Genomic DNA, 15,213 nt, shown 5'->3' with positions numbered 1-15,213 from the left:
TCTCTGCCTCTCCTTCCTACTCCTGAGCAATGGCTCCGTCTTGTGTTCTTCCGGTTAACGTTGCTGCCGTGCTCCTGCTGTGCCTGTGCGGCGGCGCGTGGCTGCAGGCGGCGGAGGCGCGCCCCCACCAGATGGACAGCGACAGCGACGACTTCTTCTCCATCGTGGGGTACTCGCCGGAGGACCTGGTTCACCACGACCGCCTCATCAAGCTGTTCGAGGAGTGGGTGGCCAAGTACCGCAAGGCGTACGCGAGCTTCGAGGAGAAGCTGCACCGCTTCGAGGTGTTCAAGGACAACCTGCACCACATCGACGAGGCCAACAAGAAAGTCACCAGTTACTGGCTCGGCCTCAACGCCTTCGCCGACCTCACGCACGACGAGTTCAGGGCCACCTACCTAGGCCTGACGCCGCCGGCGAAGACGACGACGACCAGCGGTAATGGTCCTTTCAGGTACGGCGGCGTGTCCGACGACGAGGTGCCCACGTCGGTGGACTGGCGGAAGAAGGGCGCGGTGACGGACGTGAAGAACCAGGGGCAGTGCGGCAGCTGCTGGGCCTTCTCGACGGTGGCGGCGGTGGAAGGGATCAACCAGATCGTGACGGGCAACCTCACGTCGCTGTCGGAGCAGGAGCTGGTGGACTGCAGCACCGACGGCAACAACGGCTGCAACGGCGGCGTCATGGACTACGCCTTCTCGTACATCGCGTCCAGCGGCGGCCTCCGCACCGAGGAGGCGTACCCGTACCTCATGGAGGAAGGGGACTGCGACAACAAGGCACGCGACGGCGAGCAGGTGGTCACCATCTCCGGGTACGAGGACGTGCCGGCCAACGACGAGCAGGCCCTGGTTAAGGCCCTCGCGCACCAGCCCGTCAGCGTCGCCATTGAGGCGTCCGGCAGGCACTTCCAGTTCTACAGCGGGGTACGTAACCATTGCTCCATTATCCATCCAATCCGCCATTGTTGCAAATGCTGCAACTCGATCCATGGATGATCCATGATCCACGAATGCAGGGCGTGTTCGATGGCCCGTGCGGGGCGGAGCTGGACCATGGCGTGGCGGCGGTCGGGTACGGCAGCAGCAAGGGGCAGGACTACATCATCGTGAAGAACTCGTGGGGCAGCCACTGGGGGGAGAAGGGCTACATCCGGATGAAGAGGGGCACCGGCAAGCCGGAGGGTCTCTGCGGCATCAACAAGATGGCATCCTACCCAACCAAGGACCAGTAGTGATCTACTGATCGATCGATGACATGGCAATGCATGCCATGCCATGCCATGCATGGTGGATGGATCATATGTTCCCTTCCCTCTCATCTGACTGTTTCGATTTCGATTGTTTCCTCTTTTCCTGAATGTTTTTTATATTAAGTAATTTCTCGATCGACCATGGACCGATCGAGGAAGAACGACAAACATGCACTCAAGCACGAGCAATGTTTGTTTGTGTTTCGCTTCATTTGTTGCGTTGAAATGAAGGATGGAATAAAGTGGTTTTTGTCTTGCAGCGTAAATACATATGAAATTTATTACGGAGTATTTTCGTATGCCTTTTTCTAGTTTAAGTTTACATCTTACTTTTTGCATGTGAGTTTATATATGAGTGCACTAATATAGATGTACCAAGTTTTACTTTTTTTGAATTACTAGAACATGTTTTTTATTAATATAATTTGTATGTTTGCGCCTAAGACTGTCTCCAACAAGAGACACATATGGGCACCTAAACCCAAAATGGGTAATAGAGACCTAAAATCAGCCTCTAACAGACTACCTATACGGGAGACACATTTTGTGTTGTCTGATAGACACAACCCAAATATGAGCATCCTCTCTTCTGGAAACCCATTTGCAGAAATAATTCTCTTTTGAGTTATGTTGTTGAAGAAGATGTCGAATGTGTATTGAATTCTTTAACTGTAGTGCTACCCAAAGGTCAAATGGATCTTGTATTTTGAGTGTTATCGTTGGAGATAGTCTAAGATGTACTAGTTTACACTACTTTCTCAGGGGACCTGAGAGATCAAGAGAACCCCATGCTGGACGGACCATCCAGTAATCCCAATGTATTTTTATTAATTAATTAAGGAAGCTTCACTATAAATTTCTGGCCTTTTTGCATTAAGCCAACCTTTAGTATTGAATGGAAAAGCAAACAAGAAAGGAAAAGGTAGCCCCCAATTTGTAGCTAGCATATATAAGAACTACTCCCTCCATCCTTTGCAAAAAAAAAAAAAAAAAACTACTCCCTCCATCGCAATCTATAAATTGCCCTAACTTTTTTAGGTGTATAATTTTTTCTATGCATCTAAATATACAATATGCCAAAGCGACATATAATTTCAAACGGAGGGAGTAGTACTCTCCTTGAGAAATTATATGTAGAATAAAATTGGGTCATACTTTTCAAATTTTGATTGTTGATAACACTTATTTTTTTTTGTGTAGAAGTATAAAAACCATATGAGATTAGATTTGTCTTGTCGTCTTGAGCATCACTTTCATAATCACTCACACTCGATAGTTGATACATATACCACGGCCCTATTTATTTCCACCTATAAACTGACTCGCTCATAATCGTTGTACAATGGGGAATTTTCCCATTCCATATGAGATTAGATTTGTCTTGTCGTCTTGAGCATCACTTTCATAACACTTACTTGATAGTGCATACATATATATACCACGGCCCTTGCGAACACAATTAAGGTTGATACGTGCCCTTGTGGCTCGGTTGTGATGAGTGGTTGTCAACGAGATTAGCGTATTGGGTTGTGTTGATGCCGGATTGATCCCGGATCACACACCAGCTAGGGCTAGATCGCTCGGGTCGTCATGGACCGAAAAACGCAGCAGATAACCAACACACTTTCACGGTGAAGAGCGGCGAGGTTTACAAGCAAACCAGCAAAGGGTAACCAATCATGCTTGCATGACGAAGAACAGCTAGTTTCCGAGCAAACTAGCAAATAAGACGTCGAAGCTCTCGCTCAGAAGGGAGCCTGTCAGGACAAGGACATCGCCGGGTTGCCCTAGGTCAGCCGGCGAGCCTAGGGTGCCATCTTTATTTGTCGGATCAAGAGATGAATAACATGGGGTTGGAAAAGATAGGACAAAGAGAGGATTTATGTTATATTTTGACGATTATATAGTTGGAACACCTGTCGTCACCCTTATATTTATAGGGCGGCCGGACTTTCCAGTACAGGAATTAGAATAGCCAACCGGCAAGGCACCTGTAAATGCAAATACGTTTCTACCTTGCCGGCATGTATACGAAGTGGACACCGCCTAGCTGGCCACATGCATGCACGTTACATTTGAATCTCCTAAACTGCCTCTGAACCTTTCACGTACGTGTAGGCAATCAGGCAAGTGACGTGATGCACCTTGCTGTGTCGTCCCTTGCCAAATACTTGGATGTAATCTTTCCTGTATGACAAACGGAGCTTGATTTGTCATCTGAACTCATATAACGATTGGACTCAGATCCTTTTCCCGTTTCCTTCGGCGGCTGCGAGTTGTATTCAGATCCTTGAACTGTTTGCTTTGGCTGCTGCCCGAAATACGACACGTACACACGCAACAAAAACACCGCTTCACATCGGACTTCCAGCATGTATACGTGATGCTAGCCGATTCTCCGTTGCGGGTTCGATGGCTTAACATGGCTTACTGGACAGCCCGCACAAACCAAACCTCATCATGAATATTGCTGTTGAGTCCGAGCCAAATTTGAGTGCGAACAGGTTGAGTTGTTGAACTAACCATGACATGAGTTGGATTGTGCAACATGTCTCTTTGGCTTGTGGTGCGCGCAGGTGTGGAGCTCGGAGACGGTTGTTGGCGGCGAAGGTGAAGGTCAAGCGGGTCCGTGCCGATGGACTGGGAGCGATGAAGGACGTATGCCGCGGCTTGGACTAAGGGACCGAAGAAGCCGGGTGACCGACCGTGGGTGTCTGACACCTGGGGTCATTGACAAGTGCAAGTGTACAATATGGGAGATGGACCGTGTTGACCAAGTCAAGACGGCGGTCGAGCAAGTCAAACGGAGGCTTTGGAAGACTTGGTGGCCGGGCGGTCGAGGACGACAGTGACATGTGTCGAGCAGTTCGGTGGTTTGGGCCTAAAAACCACTGGAGGACGGTTTTTTGGTTTGTGCCTCAAAACCCGGTGCGGTTCCAGCGCGAATCGGAGACGGCACGTGGCGTCATCGCGAGGTTTGCGTTGAGATGAAGCTAAGTCAGGAAGGACGTGTGGCTATCGGATCAATGGACATCTGAGTTGGGCCATAATATACCTTGAGTTAGGTGGTTCGGGGCAATTGGGATTGTGTAATAGCCTCGATAAATAAGATGGAGCTGTCACAAATAGACCCCACCTCTTGAGCTTTATTTTCTTCTCCTTAGGTTTTCCCCCTCCCCTTAGCCTGTTGAGAGGTCCACAGATGAACTAGGTCTTTGTCTGTGTAATCCGAGATTGTGGACATGTGATTCTCGTGGGAATGAGGAGCAGCCTGTCCCATGTGAGCGGCCTGTCCTGCGTAGGCTCTTTATTTGACATGGAAGACTTCTAGATGATGATTAAGGCCTAAGTAAAAGCTGGGAGCGCACGGGTGACCTTTTTATCTATTTTTTTGGTGCGGTGATGACCTGCTCAGATATGCATGTACGTACTCAATGTGCCATAGAGACTCCAGTGTTCCATATATACAGACTCGAGGTGGCATGAAGTGGAATCCATTCATTGCAAGCAGCTGCAGTATGTACTCATCAATAGCCTCTTCGGTTAGGTGGTTCGCTTTAATTACTTAGGGGCAATTTGGGATTGTTTAATAGTCTCGATAAATAAGAGGGGGCTGCCCAAACAACCTCACCTCTTGAGCATTTCATTTCTTCTCCTTAGATTTCCCCCTTCCCTTAACCTGCTGAGAGGACCACAGATGAAAGCTCTTGTCTATGTAATCCGAGATTGTGAACATGTAATCCTCGTCCCCGCCCCCCCCCCCCCCCCCCCCCCCCCCCCCCCCCCCCCCCCCCCCCCCCCCCCCCCCCCCCACACACACACACACACACACACCCCAAATGAAAAATAGATCTGATTTATATATGCATGCGTGCACTCCGCATGTGAGCGACTGTGAGCCGCTCCCATGTGTGCGGCCTGTCCTGCGTAGGCTCTTTATATGACACAGAAGACTTCTAGATGGATGATTAAGGCCTAAGTAAAAGCTGGGAGCGCGCGGGTGGTCTTTTATCTATTTTTTGGCTGTGGTGATGACCTGCTCAGATATGCATGTACGTACTTAATGTGCCGTAGAGCCTCCAGTGTTCCATATATACAGACTCGAGATGGCATGAAGTGCAATCCATTCATTGCAAGCAGCTGCAGTATGTACTTATCAATAGCCTGTGGTCAGGCTTATGTATTTACCTTTGTATATATATATATATGATCGATTTCTGCGTGACAACTGAATGTGTTTCGTTTACGTAAACATGGGCACTTTTTAAGTATTTAATTATTATATCTCGATGATATTTGATTCATAGTTACTACTGCACTTCTTTCTTCAACCAAAAGAGTTTGGTTGCTCTATTTAAACCATGTAACCTATCTCTCTGTGGTAGAATAGGCTACGGCCGTTCGGCTGACATGAAATGCAGCTGGAAAAACACTGTTCACCCCGAAAACGCTGTTCACTCTCTCACAAATTCCTCCAGGTTCATTCAGATTCCTTCAAACATGGCCCTGTTCGTTTGGAGGAATCTGGAGGAATTTGTGAGAGAGTGAACAGTATTTTCAGGGTGAACAATGTTTTCAGCTGCATTTCATGTGTTTATCCATGTCTACTTTCATTTGATACTATTTGATCTCCATGTTACTTAATTAGGTGTTTCACAATATTTCACTTTTACCATAAATCATATTTATACAAGAAAATTTACTTATTAGTATCACTATCAGCATGCAGTTACTATTCCTCGGTACCCTTTTATTGGCAACAATGGTTACATCAACAACAACGAAGTGTCATGGCTGGATCAGATTCTGTTCTCACGTTGCAGTTTCCTATGACTACTATAGCAAAATATTATGTTTGTTCCTGTCTTTAGATTTAGACCAAGCATGCTCTTTAACTTATCCTGTTGATTCCTCATTTTTGTAAAACCTCTCAGATGACATGTAAGGCACGCTGCTATGGTGTAATAACTTACTATGGTGGAATCAAGGGACCTCAAACACTCCATATAGACTACGCCAAATCTTTTTTTTGCTTTGCCTTGTAATTTTTTTATGCCAAGACTGTTGTGTACCTACAACATGATTGTTATTGTAATTAATAACGTGGCACTTTCACTTTCAATTTCTTTAATCTCATTTATTGGGCACGAAACCTTTTTGGACAAGTCATTGTTGCACTGTTATATTTAATTTAGCGTCAGGGGATCCACTAGACATAACTTCCTCTGCTCTTCTGGTCCATCCATATCTTAAGACTTATCCTCTACTTTTTGGTCCATCGATCTCTAAGACTCGCGTGGCAGTATATGGAGTATGTAAGAAAGTGGCGGTATATAGAGTATGTAAGAAAAAAAATAGATCGAAGCACATATTAGAAACAGGTGAAGCGAAGCGCGCTGAACATCCTAGTTAAAATTGGTCGCCCTCTTAAAGAACAACTCTAGTCTACGCCACGTAAATACAGAGAGAGTACTTATAGAAAAATAAAAATTGGAGCCTTCATGAATAACAATCACTATGTAGAAAAGTATTTTTATGGGCGGTTGGTAACCCTCTGTAGGGGCGGTTTTGCCAGCCGCCCCTATGAAAGGGTGGCTACAAATCGCTGATTTGTAGGGGCGGTTGGTACTGTAGCCGCCCCTACAAATCGATTTATAGGGGCGGTTTGGGAACACCAGCCGCCCCTACAAATCGATTTGTAGGGGCGGCTACAGTACCAACCGCTCCTACAAATCATTTTCCCGCTAAAAAAATTTAAATTTACAATTCAAATTCGACCAGAACATTAAACGACGTAAGAATTTAAACATTGGTACAAGAGGAGAGGGGTGAGGTCAACAGGCAGCAACTTGCATGCTTTCAGTTTATAGGCAGGAGGAAGAGGAATGGTAGGTAAGTTGAAGAATTCTAATGATATACTTGTCACCCAAAGAATCTCAGCTCAAGTCTTCACAGTTGTGGGTTCCCAAATAATTGTTTTACTCCACTGTCATCATTGTAGAAGTAATAGTCCTGGCACACAAAAGATTATCAGTTAGTGGTTTATACTTTATATAGGAGCAACCACAGTATTCTAGCAATCAAAATTCTTGAAGAACCTATACATTTACCCATAGTGGACAAATACTATGAATAGAAACTTGAAAGTTAATGAATCTTTCCTTAGTAGGTTTATTGCCATTGTCACACTACTTTCTTCCCACATTCTGTCGGTAGAGCCCATATTACCTAAAAGCAAAGTCATATTCCAAAATAGCAAAGTTATATTCACTGTGAAAGCTATAGAATAGGAATCAAACAAGGAAGCCAATACATAGATAAAGTTCAAAATTTTAAAAAGAAGTAAATCAAAATACCCTGATATTGAAGTGAGTCCATGTAATAGATTACCTTGCTAGCAAGCCCTGCTCTACTACCTTTGCTGCTCTGCAGGTACTGAGGTACATATAGTAGTTTCTGAGAGACAATTTTGAACTTTACAGTATTAGTGTATACATGATTATGCATAATCATGTATACACTTTTTTCGCAAAAAAAAGTGTATACATGATTATGCAACTTGAAACTACCTCTAAGGGGAAAAACACACCTGTGTCCTCCTAAGGGCAAGCATGATTGTTCTTTGATGCAGGATACTGAATCATGTGTTTGAGCTTTGGTTGTCTGAAGTTCATGTCAATTAGAAGAAGAATAGTCCCATTTGATGAAAGGTCATGCTTCTGTCGTCAATACAACATAATAAGGACTAAAAAAGAATCCAAACCTGCATAACAAGGTCGAATTCTACAACATTTGCTCTATATCCATTGCTAGTCTTCTCATTTTTTTTCTGAAATCTTTTATTGACAGTCATCATCAATATGGCAAAGGCAATTTTACCCAACATATGGCAAAGGCAACTGATTCAAACATAGAGAATTCCCAAATAGTTATTCCAGTAGAGACTTACCGGCACTGATGACAGGTTTGGCCCCTCACTTGATCATAGATGGGCTTTCCATCCTTGCCATAGCCATCGACAAAGAGAGCCCAAGGAGTGTTGCATGTACCCAAGAGCTTGTCGTGCTCTTCAGTATATATTTCTTCCTTGGCTCCTCTCTCTATTACTGCTGTTTTGCCATCTTCAGAGTGTTTCTCTTTCTTTGGCTCAGTTTCACAATAGCTTACTGGTTCCACGTCCTTCAACCTTAAAAAACAAAAAAAGGTTTTAAGAAGATTACTGCTAAGATCCAATGAGATACGATTGCAGGACATCTACATCCAGTGTTTATTAAACCTATTTTATTTATTTAACATGTGGCAAACAAATTTGGAGCAGAAAACATAACTGACAATTTTGTACTGCCTCGTGGAAAGGCGTTAGGAGTTAACGCCATTAGGACAAGATTGCGCACATGTTATTGACATGACAGTATCGTTATGGGAAAAAAGAAAGGACAGCCACATCCATTCAGATCCATACACACTGAAACTACAATACAAGCACGAGATGAAATAGACAGCGATACTTATACTGAAACGTGTTGAGCTAAGGTGTAAAGGGGTGGAAAGAATAGTAAAACATTCCACAAACAGGAACTGCAGGTAGATCCGTTCAGATGACGAAAAATAAACGACTGTCAATCATTGCTATACTAGATTCATGAAGACACAGGACGCGCTGAATAAAAAGAACAGATGTTTGCACATAACACAGACTCGCGACCCCAGCGTTCCGGAGGCAAGAACCCGCAGGCATCCCAAGAAAGTAATAATCAGGACACGCATCCACCACCGCAAAGAAGATGATTCGGTCCATACCTGAGCGACCTCCGCGGGGGCGGCGGCGGCGCGGGCTTCACCCTGGCCGTGTCAACGGACCCTGGCTCCACGGCTTCCAGCGCCACCGCCCACTGCCCGAGGCGGCGGCAGACTGGCTGAGGGTGTGCGTGAGGTCGAGGATGCCGAGCCACTGCATCCGCTCCATGCGCAAGGGTGAACGCAGATGCGCGGGGTCTACGTCGGGGATTTGGGGATTAGGGTTTAGACGACTTGGGAGAAGACCGCCGATGGGGGAGAGGATGCGCTGGGCAGGGGCAGTCAGCAGGAGGGTATAGGCCGGCTTGGACTTGACGAGGAACGGAGTGGAGGCCGGCCCCAGGAACGGGACTTGGTCTGAGACGACCGAGGCCGGCCATGGCGACTCGCAGCCTCCGCAAGCCGGCGGCGATAGGAGATGGCCTGATCTACAACCATGAGGGGCGCACGAACGAGGAGCACCAGATCCTTCGCTGGATCTGTCCCGTGGGGGAGATGAGGAAGACGAGAGGGGAGGGGACGGGAGGTGGCTGCTGAGAGGAGTGGCTGAGGGGTGTCTGGGAGATCGAGGCGTCGGTTAGGGTTTGGGTGTTATTTTATAGATCGGAGGATTTGTAGGGGCAGCCGGTGATTGAGCCGCCCCTATAAATAGTAACACCGGGGGCGGCTAGTGAGTGAGCCGCCCCTACAAATCAGACTCATTTGTAGGGGCGGCTCGTATCACCAGCCGCCCCTGCTGTTCTATTTCTAGGGGCGGCTGGTCTCTGGGCTCCCGAGCACGCCACTGTAGGGGCGGCTCCATCACCAACTGCCCCTACAAAAAATTGTCCCGTTGCTACAAACCGTTTTTCACATAGTGAATTGTAATTAAAAAATAATGGTTTGCTAGATGTCACATGGATGTGTTCATCAAAAAATTAAAATTGGTAGCCCATGCAAGAGCTAAAGCATCATATACTAAAAATCATCAAAACTATTATATCATTTGCTAGAAATTAAATGGGTTTATAGACACCAACCTTTTGGTAGATGGACTCACCACAATTTGAATGCCTTCCTCAAGATCTAATTGAAAATTGAAATAGCTAGCATGAAAATCAATGAATCTAGCCATCAAAGCAATTGAACAAGCTACAAATTCAAAGGACTGGATGCTTGTTACTAACCTTAAAGCAAGAAGATCATACCCATCCTTAAAATCCAAGACATTCCATTAGCATTTTGGTGAAAAATGACCGTAACAATGGAGGGAGAGGTGGGCAAAGGCGCCTCCTTGGATGTTTCTTCTCAGGATGAGAGGGAGAAGGGGGTAGGAAGGAGAGGGTTTTGTACTTTACACATATCACTACCGGGTCACTAGGACCCCAATCATATTTTGGATTCTCAGCTGACGACCCAACAATGAAGGTTCATCACTACTAGCTCGTTAGAAACCGGCAGTGATGGTCCTACAGTGATTGCCAGTTCTGTAGTTGTGATATACTCCATCATAAAAAAATTGCAATTTTAGGGCACTAATAGGTCAAATCCCTCTCGAGTTTGACTACGTTTATAGAGAAAATAGTATCAATTATATGTCTCTAAATTAAATAGGTTAGTTATGAAATTATATTCTATAATTAAGCTAATGATATTTATTCGTTATCACAAATAAATATATATTGATATTTGTTTATACATGTTTAGACAAATTTGAGATGGAGTGACTTATGGAAAAGATAGTAGATTTATATTTTTTTGGGGACGAAAGGAATAGGCTTCGGTTTGTTATAATTCTGTGCAGTAGAAATAAAGTGAGGGTGTTATATAATAGCTAGTTTGACTATCAAGAATGTGTATGTAAAAATGTGGAGAACAAATTTAGAGAGGAAGGAAATGAGATGCTCTCTTTTCTCTTATCTTATTTCCAATACATAAGCCCTCCTATATATAGCCATACATGTGAGATGGAGTTACAAGAATTGATGCTAGGAGAGTTACACCATTGATGAAGTAGAAGGTTATAGCTTTGATGGTATAGAGGTTATGGACATCCACATTAATATTTCATAACACTCCCCCTTGGATGTCCATTAATAGGTGAATTGCATGCCTCGTTAAAAATCTTGCCAAGGAAAAATCCAGTGGAAAAAAAACATGACCAAGGAAAAAAGAGTACACACATATTCACTCCCCTTGATGACAACATCACTTGATGTCTTTCAACCATCACAATTCAATACCATGTGCCAATTTCTTGAATACTAAAGTAGGGAGTGCCTTTGTGAACAAGTCTGCTAGATTCTTGAACGAATTTGTTGGACTGTTATAATGCCATCCTTTTGAAGATCATAAGTGAAGAAAAACTTTGATGAGATGCGTTTCACTCTATCTCCTTTTATGTACCCATCTTTCAATTGAGTTATGCAAGCTGCATTGTCTTCATGTATAACCGTTGGTGCTTCCTTTTCTGAAAATAAATTGCATACCTTGCGAATATGATGTGTCATGTTTCTCAACCAAACACATTCTCTGCTAGCTTCATGGATAGCCAAAATTTATGCATGGTTAGATGAAGTTGCTACTATAGTTTGCTTCATTGAACGTCATGAAATAGATGCACCAGCACACATAAATACATATCCCATTTGTGAACGACCATTGTGTGGATCAGATAGATATCCTGCATCTATAAAATCAACTAATCCCTCCATGCATTTGTTAGAAAAATATAGACCCATGTCCTTCGTACCTTGCAAATAACAAAGTATATGTTTTATCCCATTCCAATGTCTTCTAGTAGGACAGGAGCTATATCTTGCTAAAAAATTAATAGCAAATGCAATATCAGGTCGTGTATGAGTAGATAGATATATTAGTGCTCCTATAGCACTTAGATATGGCACCTCAGGACCAAGAATTTCACTATCACATTTCGAAGGTCGAAAAGGATCTTTGGTTACATCAAGTGATCTAGCAACCATTGTGGTACTCAATGGATGCGCTTTATCCATGTAAAATTGCTTTAGTATTTTCTCTGTGTAAGTCGCTTGATGCAAAAGAACTCCATCTTTAAGATGTTCTATTTGCAAACCAAGGCAAAACTTTATTTTCCCCAGATCCTTCATTTCAAATTCTTTCTTCAAACAATCTTTCGCCTCAGTGATTTCTTAAGGAGTACCAATTAAGTTTAGATCATCAACATATACAGCTATGATCACAAATTTAGATCTAGATCTTTTTATGAATATACATGGATAAATAGAGTCATTCTTATACCCTTCTTTTATCAAATATTCACTAAGACGATTGTACCACATTCTCCCTAATTGTTTTAATCCATATAGAGATTTGTTCAATTTAATTGAGTATTGTTCTCGAGAACCTGCTCTGGGCAGTTTAAATCCATCTGGTAGTTTCATATATATGTCACTATCAAGTGACCCATATAAATATGATGTAACAACATCCATTAGACGCAAATCAAGATTTTCTTTCATTACCAGACTTATAATGTATCTAAAAGTTGTTGCATCCATCACGGGAGAGTATATTTCTTCATAATCAATTCTCGCTCTTTGGAAGAATCCTTGGGCAACCAATTGTGCCTTATATCTTGTGATTTCTCCTTTTTCATTTTGTTTTCTAACAAATACCCATTTATAACCAACGGGTTTGACACCATTTGGTATACAGGTTGCAGGTCCAAAAACTTCTCGTTTTCTAAGAGAATTCAATTCTACTTGAATTGCGTCATTTCATTTTGGCCAATATTTTCTTTCTTTGCATTCCTCGACTAAGTGAGGTTCTTGATCCTCATTTTTATCCATAACTTCTAGCACTAGATTATATGCGAACGCATCATCGATGATGACTTTGTCACGGTTCCAAATTTTTCCCGACATGACATAGTTTAATGAGATCTCATCTTCTTAAGAATTAGGTACCTTTGTCTCCTCTTGAGTCATGTCTTCATTTCCTTCAAGAGATTTTCCTGAATTATTATTTCCTTAATTTGACCATCTTGATTCTTTGCTCCCTTTCGTTTTCGAGGATTTTTATCTTTGGAACCCAATGGTATACCACGTTTTATAGTAGCCTTTGACTCATTAGCAGTAGATGGTTGTCCCTCTTGGACATTAATTTTTTTAGGAGCATTAGCAGCTGGAATATATGACTTAGTCACTCTTTTTAAGTCTGTAAATGCATTTGGCAAATTATTTGCTAAACTTTGTAAATGAATTATCCTTTGAACTTCTTGCTCACATTGTTTTGTACGAGGATCAAAATGCGATAACGATAATTTATTCCAGCTTATTTCTCTATTCAACTGTTTATTTTCTCCCCCTGTTGTTGGGAAATTTGATTCATCAAAATAACAATCAACAAATCTTGTTGTAAATATGTCTCCCGTTGATGGTTCAAGATACTTTATTATAGATGGGGATTCATACCCAATATATATTCCCAAGCTTCTTTGAGGTCCCATCTTTATGCATTTTGGTGGAGCAATTAGGACAAACATCGCACATCCAAAAATTCTTAGATGGGAAATATCTGGCTCTTTGCCAAAAACCAATTGTAGAGGGGAAAAACTATGATAACTTGTTGGCCTGATGTGAATTAATGTCTTTGCATGCAAAATAGCATGTCCCCATGCAGACATTGGGAGTTTTGACTTCATAAGTAACGGTCTCACTATTAATTGGAGACATTTAATAAATGACTATAAGACCATTCTGTGTATGAACATGTGCAACTAGATGTTCAACACTTATTCCAATCGACATATAATATTCATTGAAACTATTTGATTTAAATTCACCAGCATTATCCAAGCGTATAGTTTTGATAGGATTATCCAGAAACTGAGCTCTTAACTTGATTATTTGAGCCAACAGCCACGCAACGCTACATTGCAGGTTGATAGTAAGGAGACATGTGACCATCTAGTTGATGCATCAATTAAAACCATAAAATATCTAAATGGCCCACTTGGTGGATGAATTGGTCCACATTTATCTCCTTGTATGCGCTCCAGAAAAGTGAGGGACTGATGTCCAATTTTAGTCGGTGATGGCGGCACAATCAGTTTCCCTTGAGAGCATGTGAAGTATGGGAAGTCATTCGATTGGAGAATCTTTTCATTCTTTAGTTTGTGCCCGCATGAACTATTAATAACTTTTTGCATCATTACTGATCCGGGATGGCCTAGCCGGTCATGCCATATAATAAAATTGTTATGGTTGTTGAACTTCTGTTCCACCACCATATATGACTCATTCTTTTTGAGACTTGTGTAGTATAAAAAAATAAGGTAATTCTAGTAATTTCTCCAACACATACTTTTTCCTCGATGATATCTTTGTAATGTGTTGAGGTACTCCACATTACCCTCACACATTTTCTCTATATGATAGCCATTTCGGCGTATATCTTTAAAGCTCAACAAATTTCTTTGATACTTTGGGTAATAAAGTGCTTTGTTTATGTCTACCTTTGTCCCACAAGGTAGCATTATTGTGGCTCTTCCTGAGCCCTCTATCAATTTAGCACTTCTAGATATAGTATGAACAACTGCATCTTGTAATGTAAGATAGGAAAAATGCATTTTACTCTTCAAGATAGTATGTGTTGTTCCACTATCTACAATATATATATATTTTATTCACTTGCAAGCTCTTGAGACAATGGTTCATCCATTCTCTTCAAAATAAAACATACTAATAAACAGTACTATCTATTGAAAAACAATTATTATGTAGTGAAACATACGAAAATGAATACTAATTAAATACAAGCATAATGCAAATTTATTCATTACTTTATAAGATGAAACATGCTTCATTAATACTACTATTACATTGCATTTATTCATGCATGAAGAAGAATTAACGACGAGATCAATTATTCTTGGATGAAGAAATCAGAAACATCAAGATAAGTTGCGGTGTTGTGCTCATATTCTCCAATATCTGTCGCACTAAATATATTATCATCAAAAATATTATCACCACTACCACTTGCAAAGTTTGTCTCCATCTTTTTGTTCTTTTTCTCGGGTGATTCTTGATAGAGATCAACAAGATATTTTGGTGTGCGACAGTTGCGTGTCCAATGAGATCTTCCACCGCAACGATGGTATGCATTTTTTGTTTCATCAATTTCGCCTTTATCTTTATCCC

At 42.4% G+C, this 15,213-nt stretch overlaps 1 protein-coding gene across 1 annotated transcript; it reads left to right on the top strand.

Moving 5' to 3' along the window:
• On the top strand, positions 1 to 1,534 carry LOC136517625 (cysteine protease XCP1-like). Its single transcript, XM_066511249.1, has 2 exons — positions 1 to 926; positions 1,019 to 1,534. Exons 1-2 carry the CDS (start codon positions 30 to 32, stop codon positions 1,232 to 1,234), a joined length of 1,113 nt encoding a protein of 370 aa, XP_066367346.1. The 5' UTR covers positions 1 to 29; the 3' UTR covers positions 1,235 to 1,534.
• The last annotated feature ends 13,679 nt before the right edge of the window (positions 1,535 to 15,213 follow it).

The sequence above is a fragment of the Miscanthus floridulus genome, chromosome 17 (genome assembly GCF_019320115.1).
Source record: "Miscanthus floridulus cultivar M001 chromosome 17, ASM1932011v1, whole genome shotgun sequence".
Taxonomy (NCBI): Eukaryota; Viridiplantae; Streptophyta; class Magnoliopsida; order Poales; family Poaceae; genus Miscanthus; species Miscanthus floridulus.
This window is presented reverse-complemented; position numbering and strand designations above follow the sequence as displayed.

What these genes read in the sequence shown, in the direction of transcription:
- LOC136517625 (XM_066511249.1), top strand. Translation starts at nt 30, where the DNA reads ATGGCTCCGTCTTGTGTTCTTCCGGTTAACGTTGCTGCCGTGCTCCTG. An exon ending in ACTTCCAGTTCTACAGCGGG is followed by an intron (nt 927 to 1,018) that starts GTACGTAACCAT and finishes CCACGAATGCAG; the next exon opens with GGCGTGTTCGATGGCCCGTG.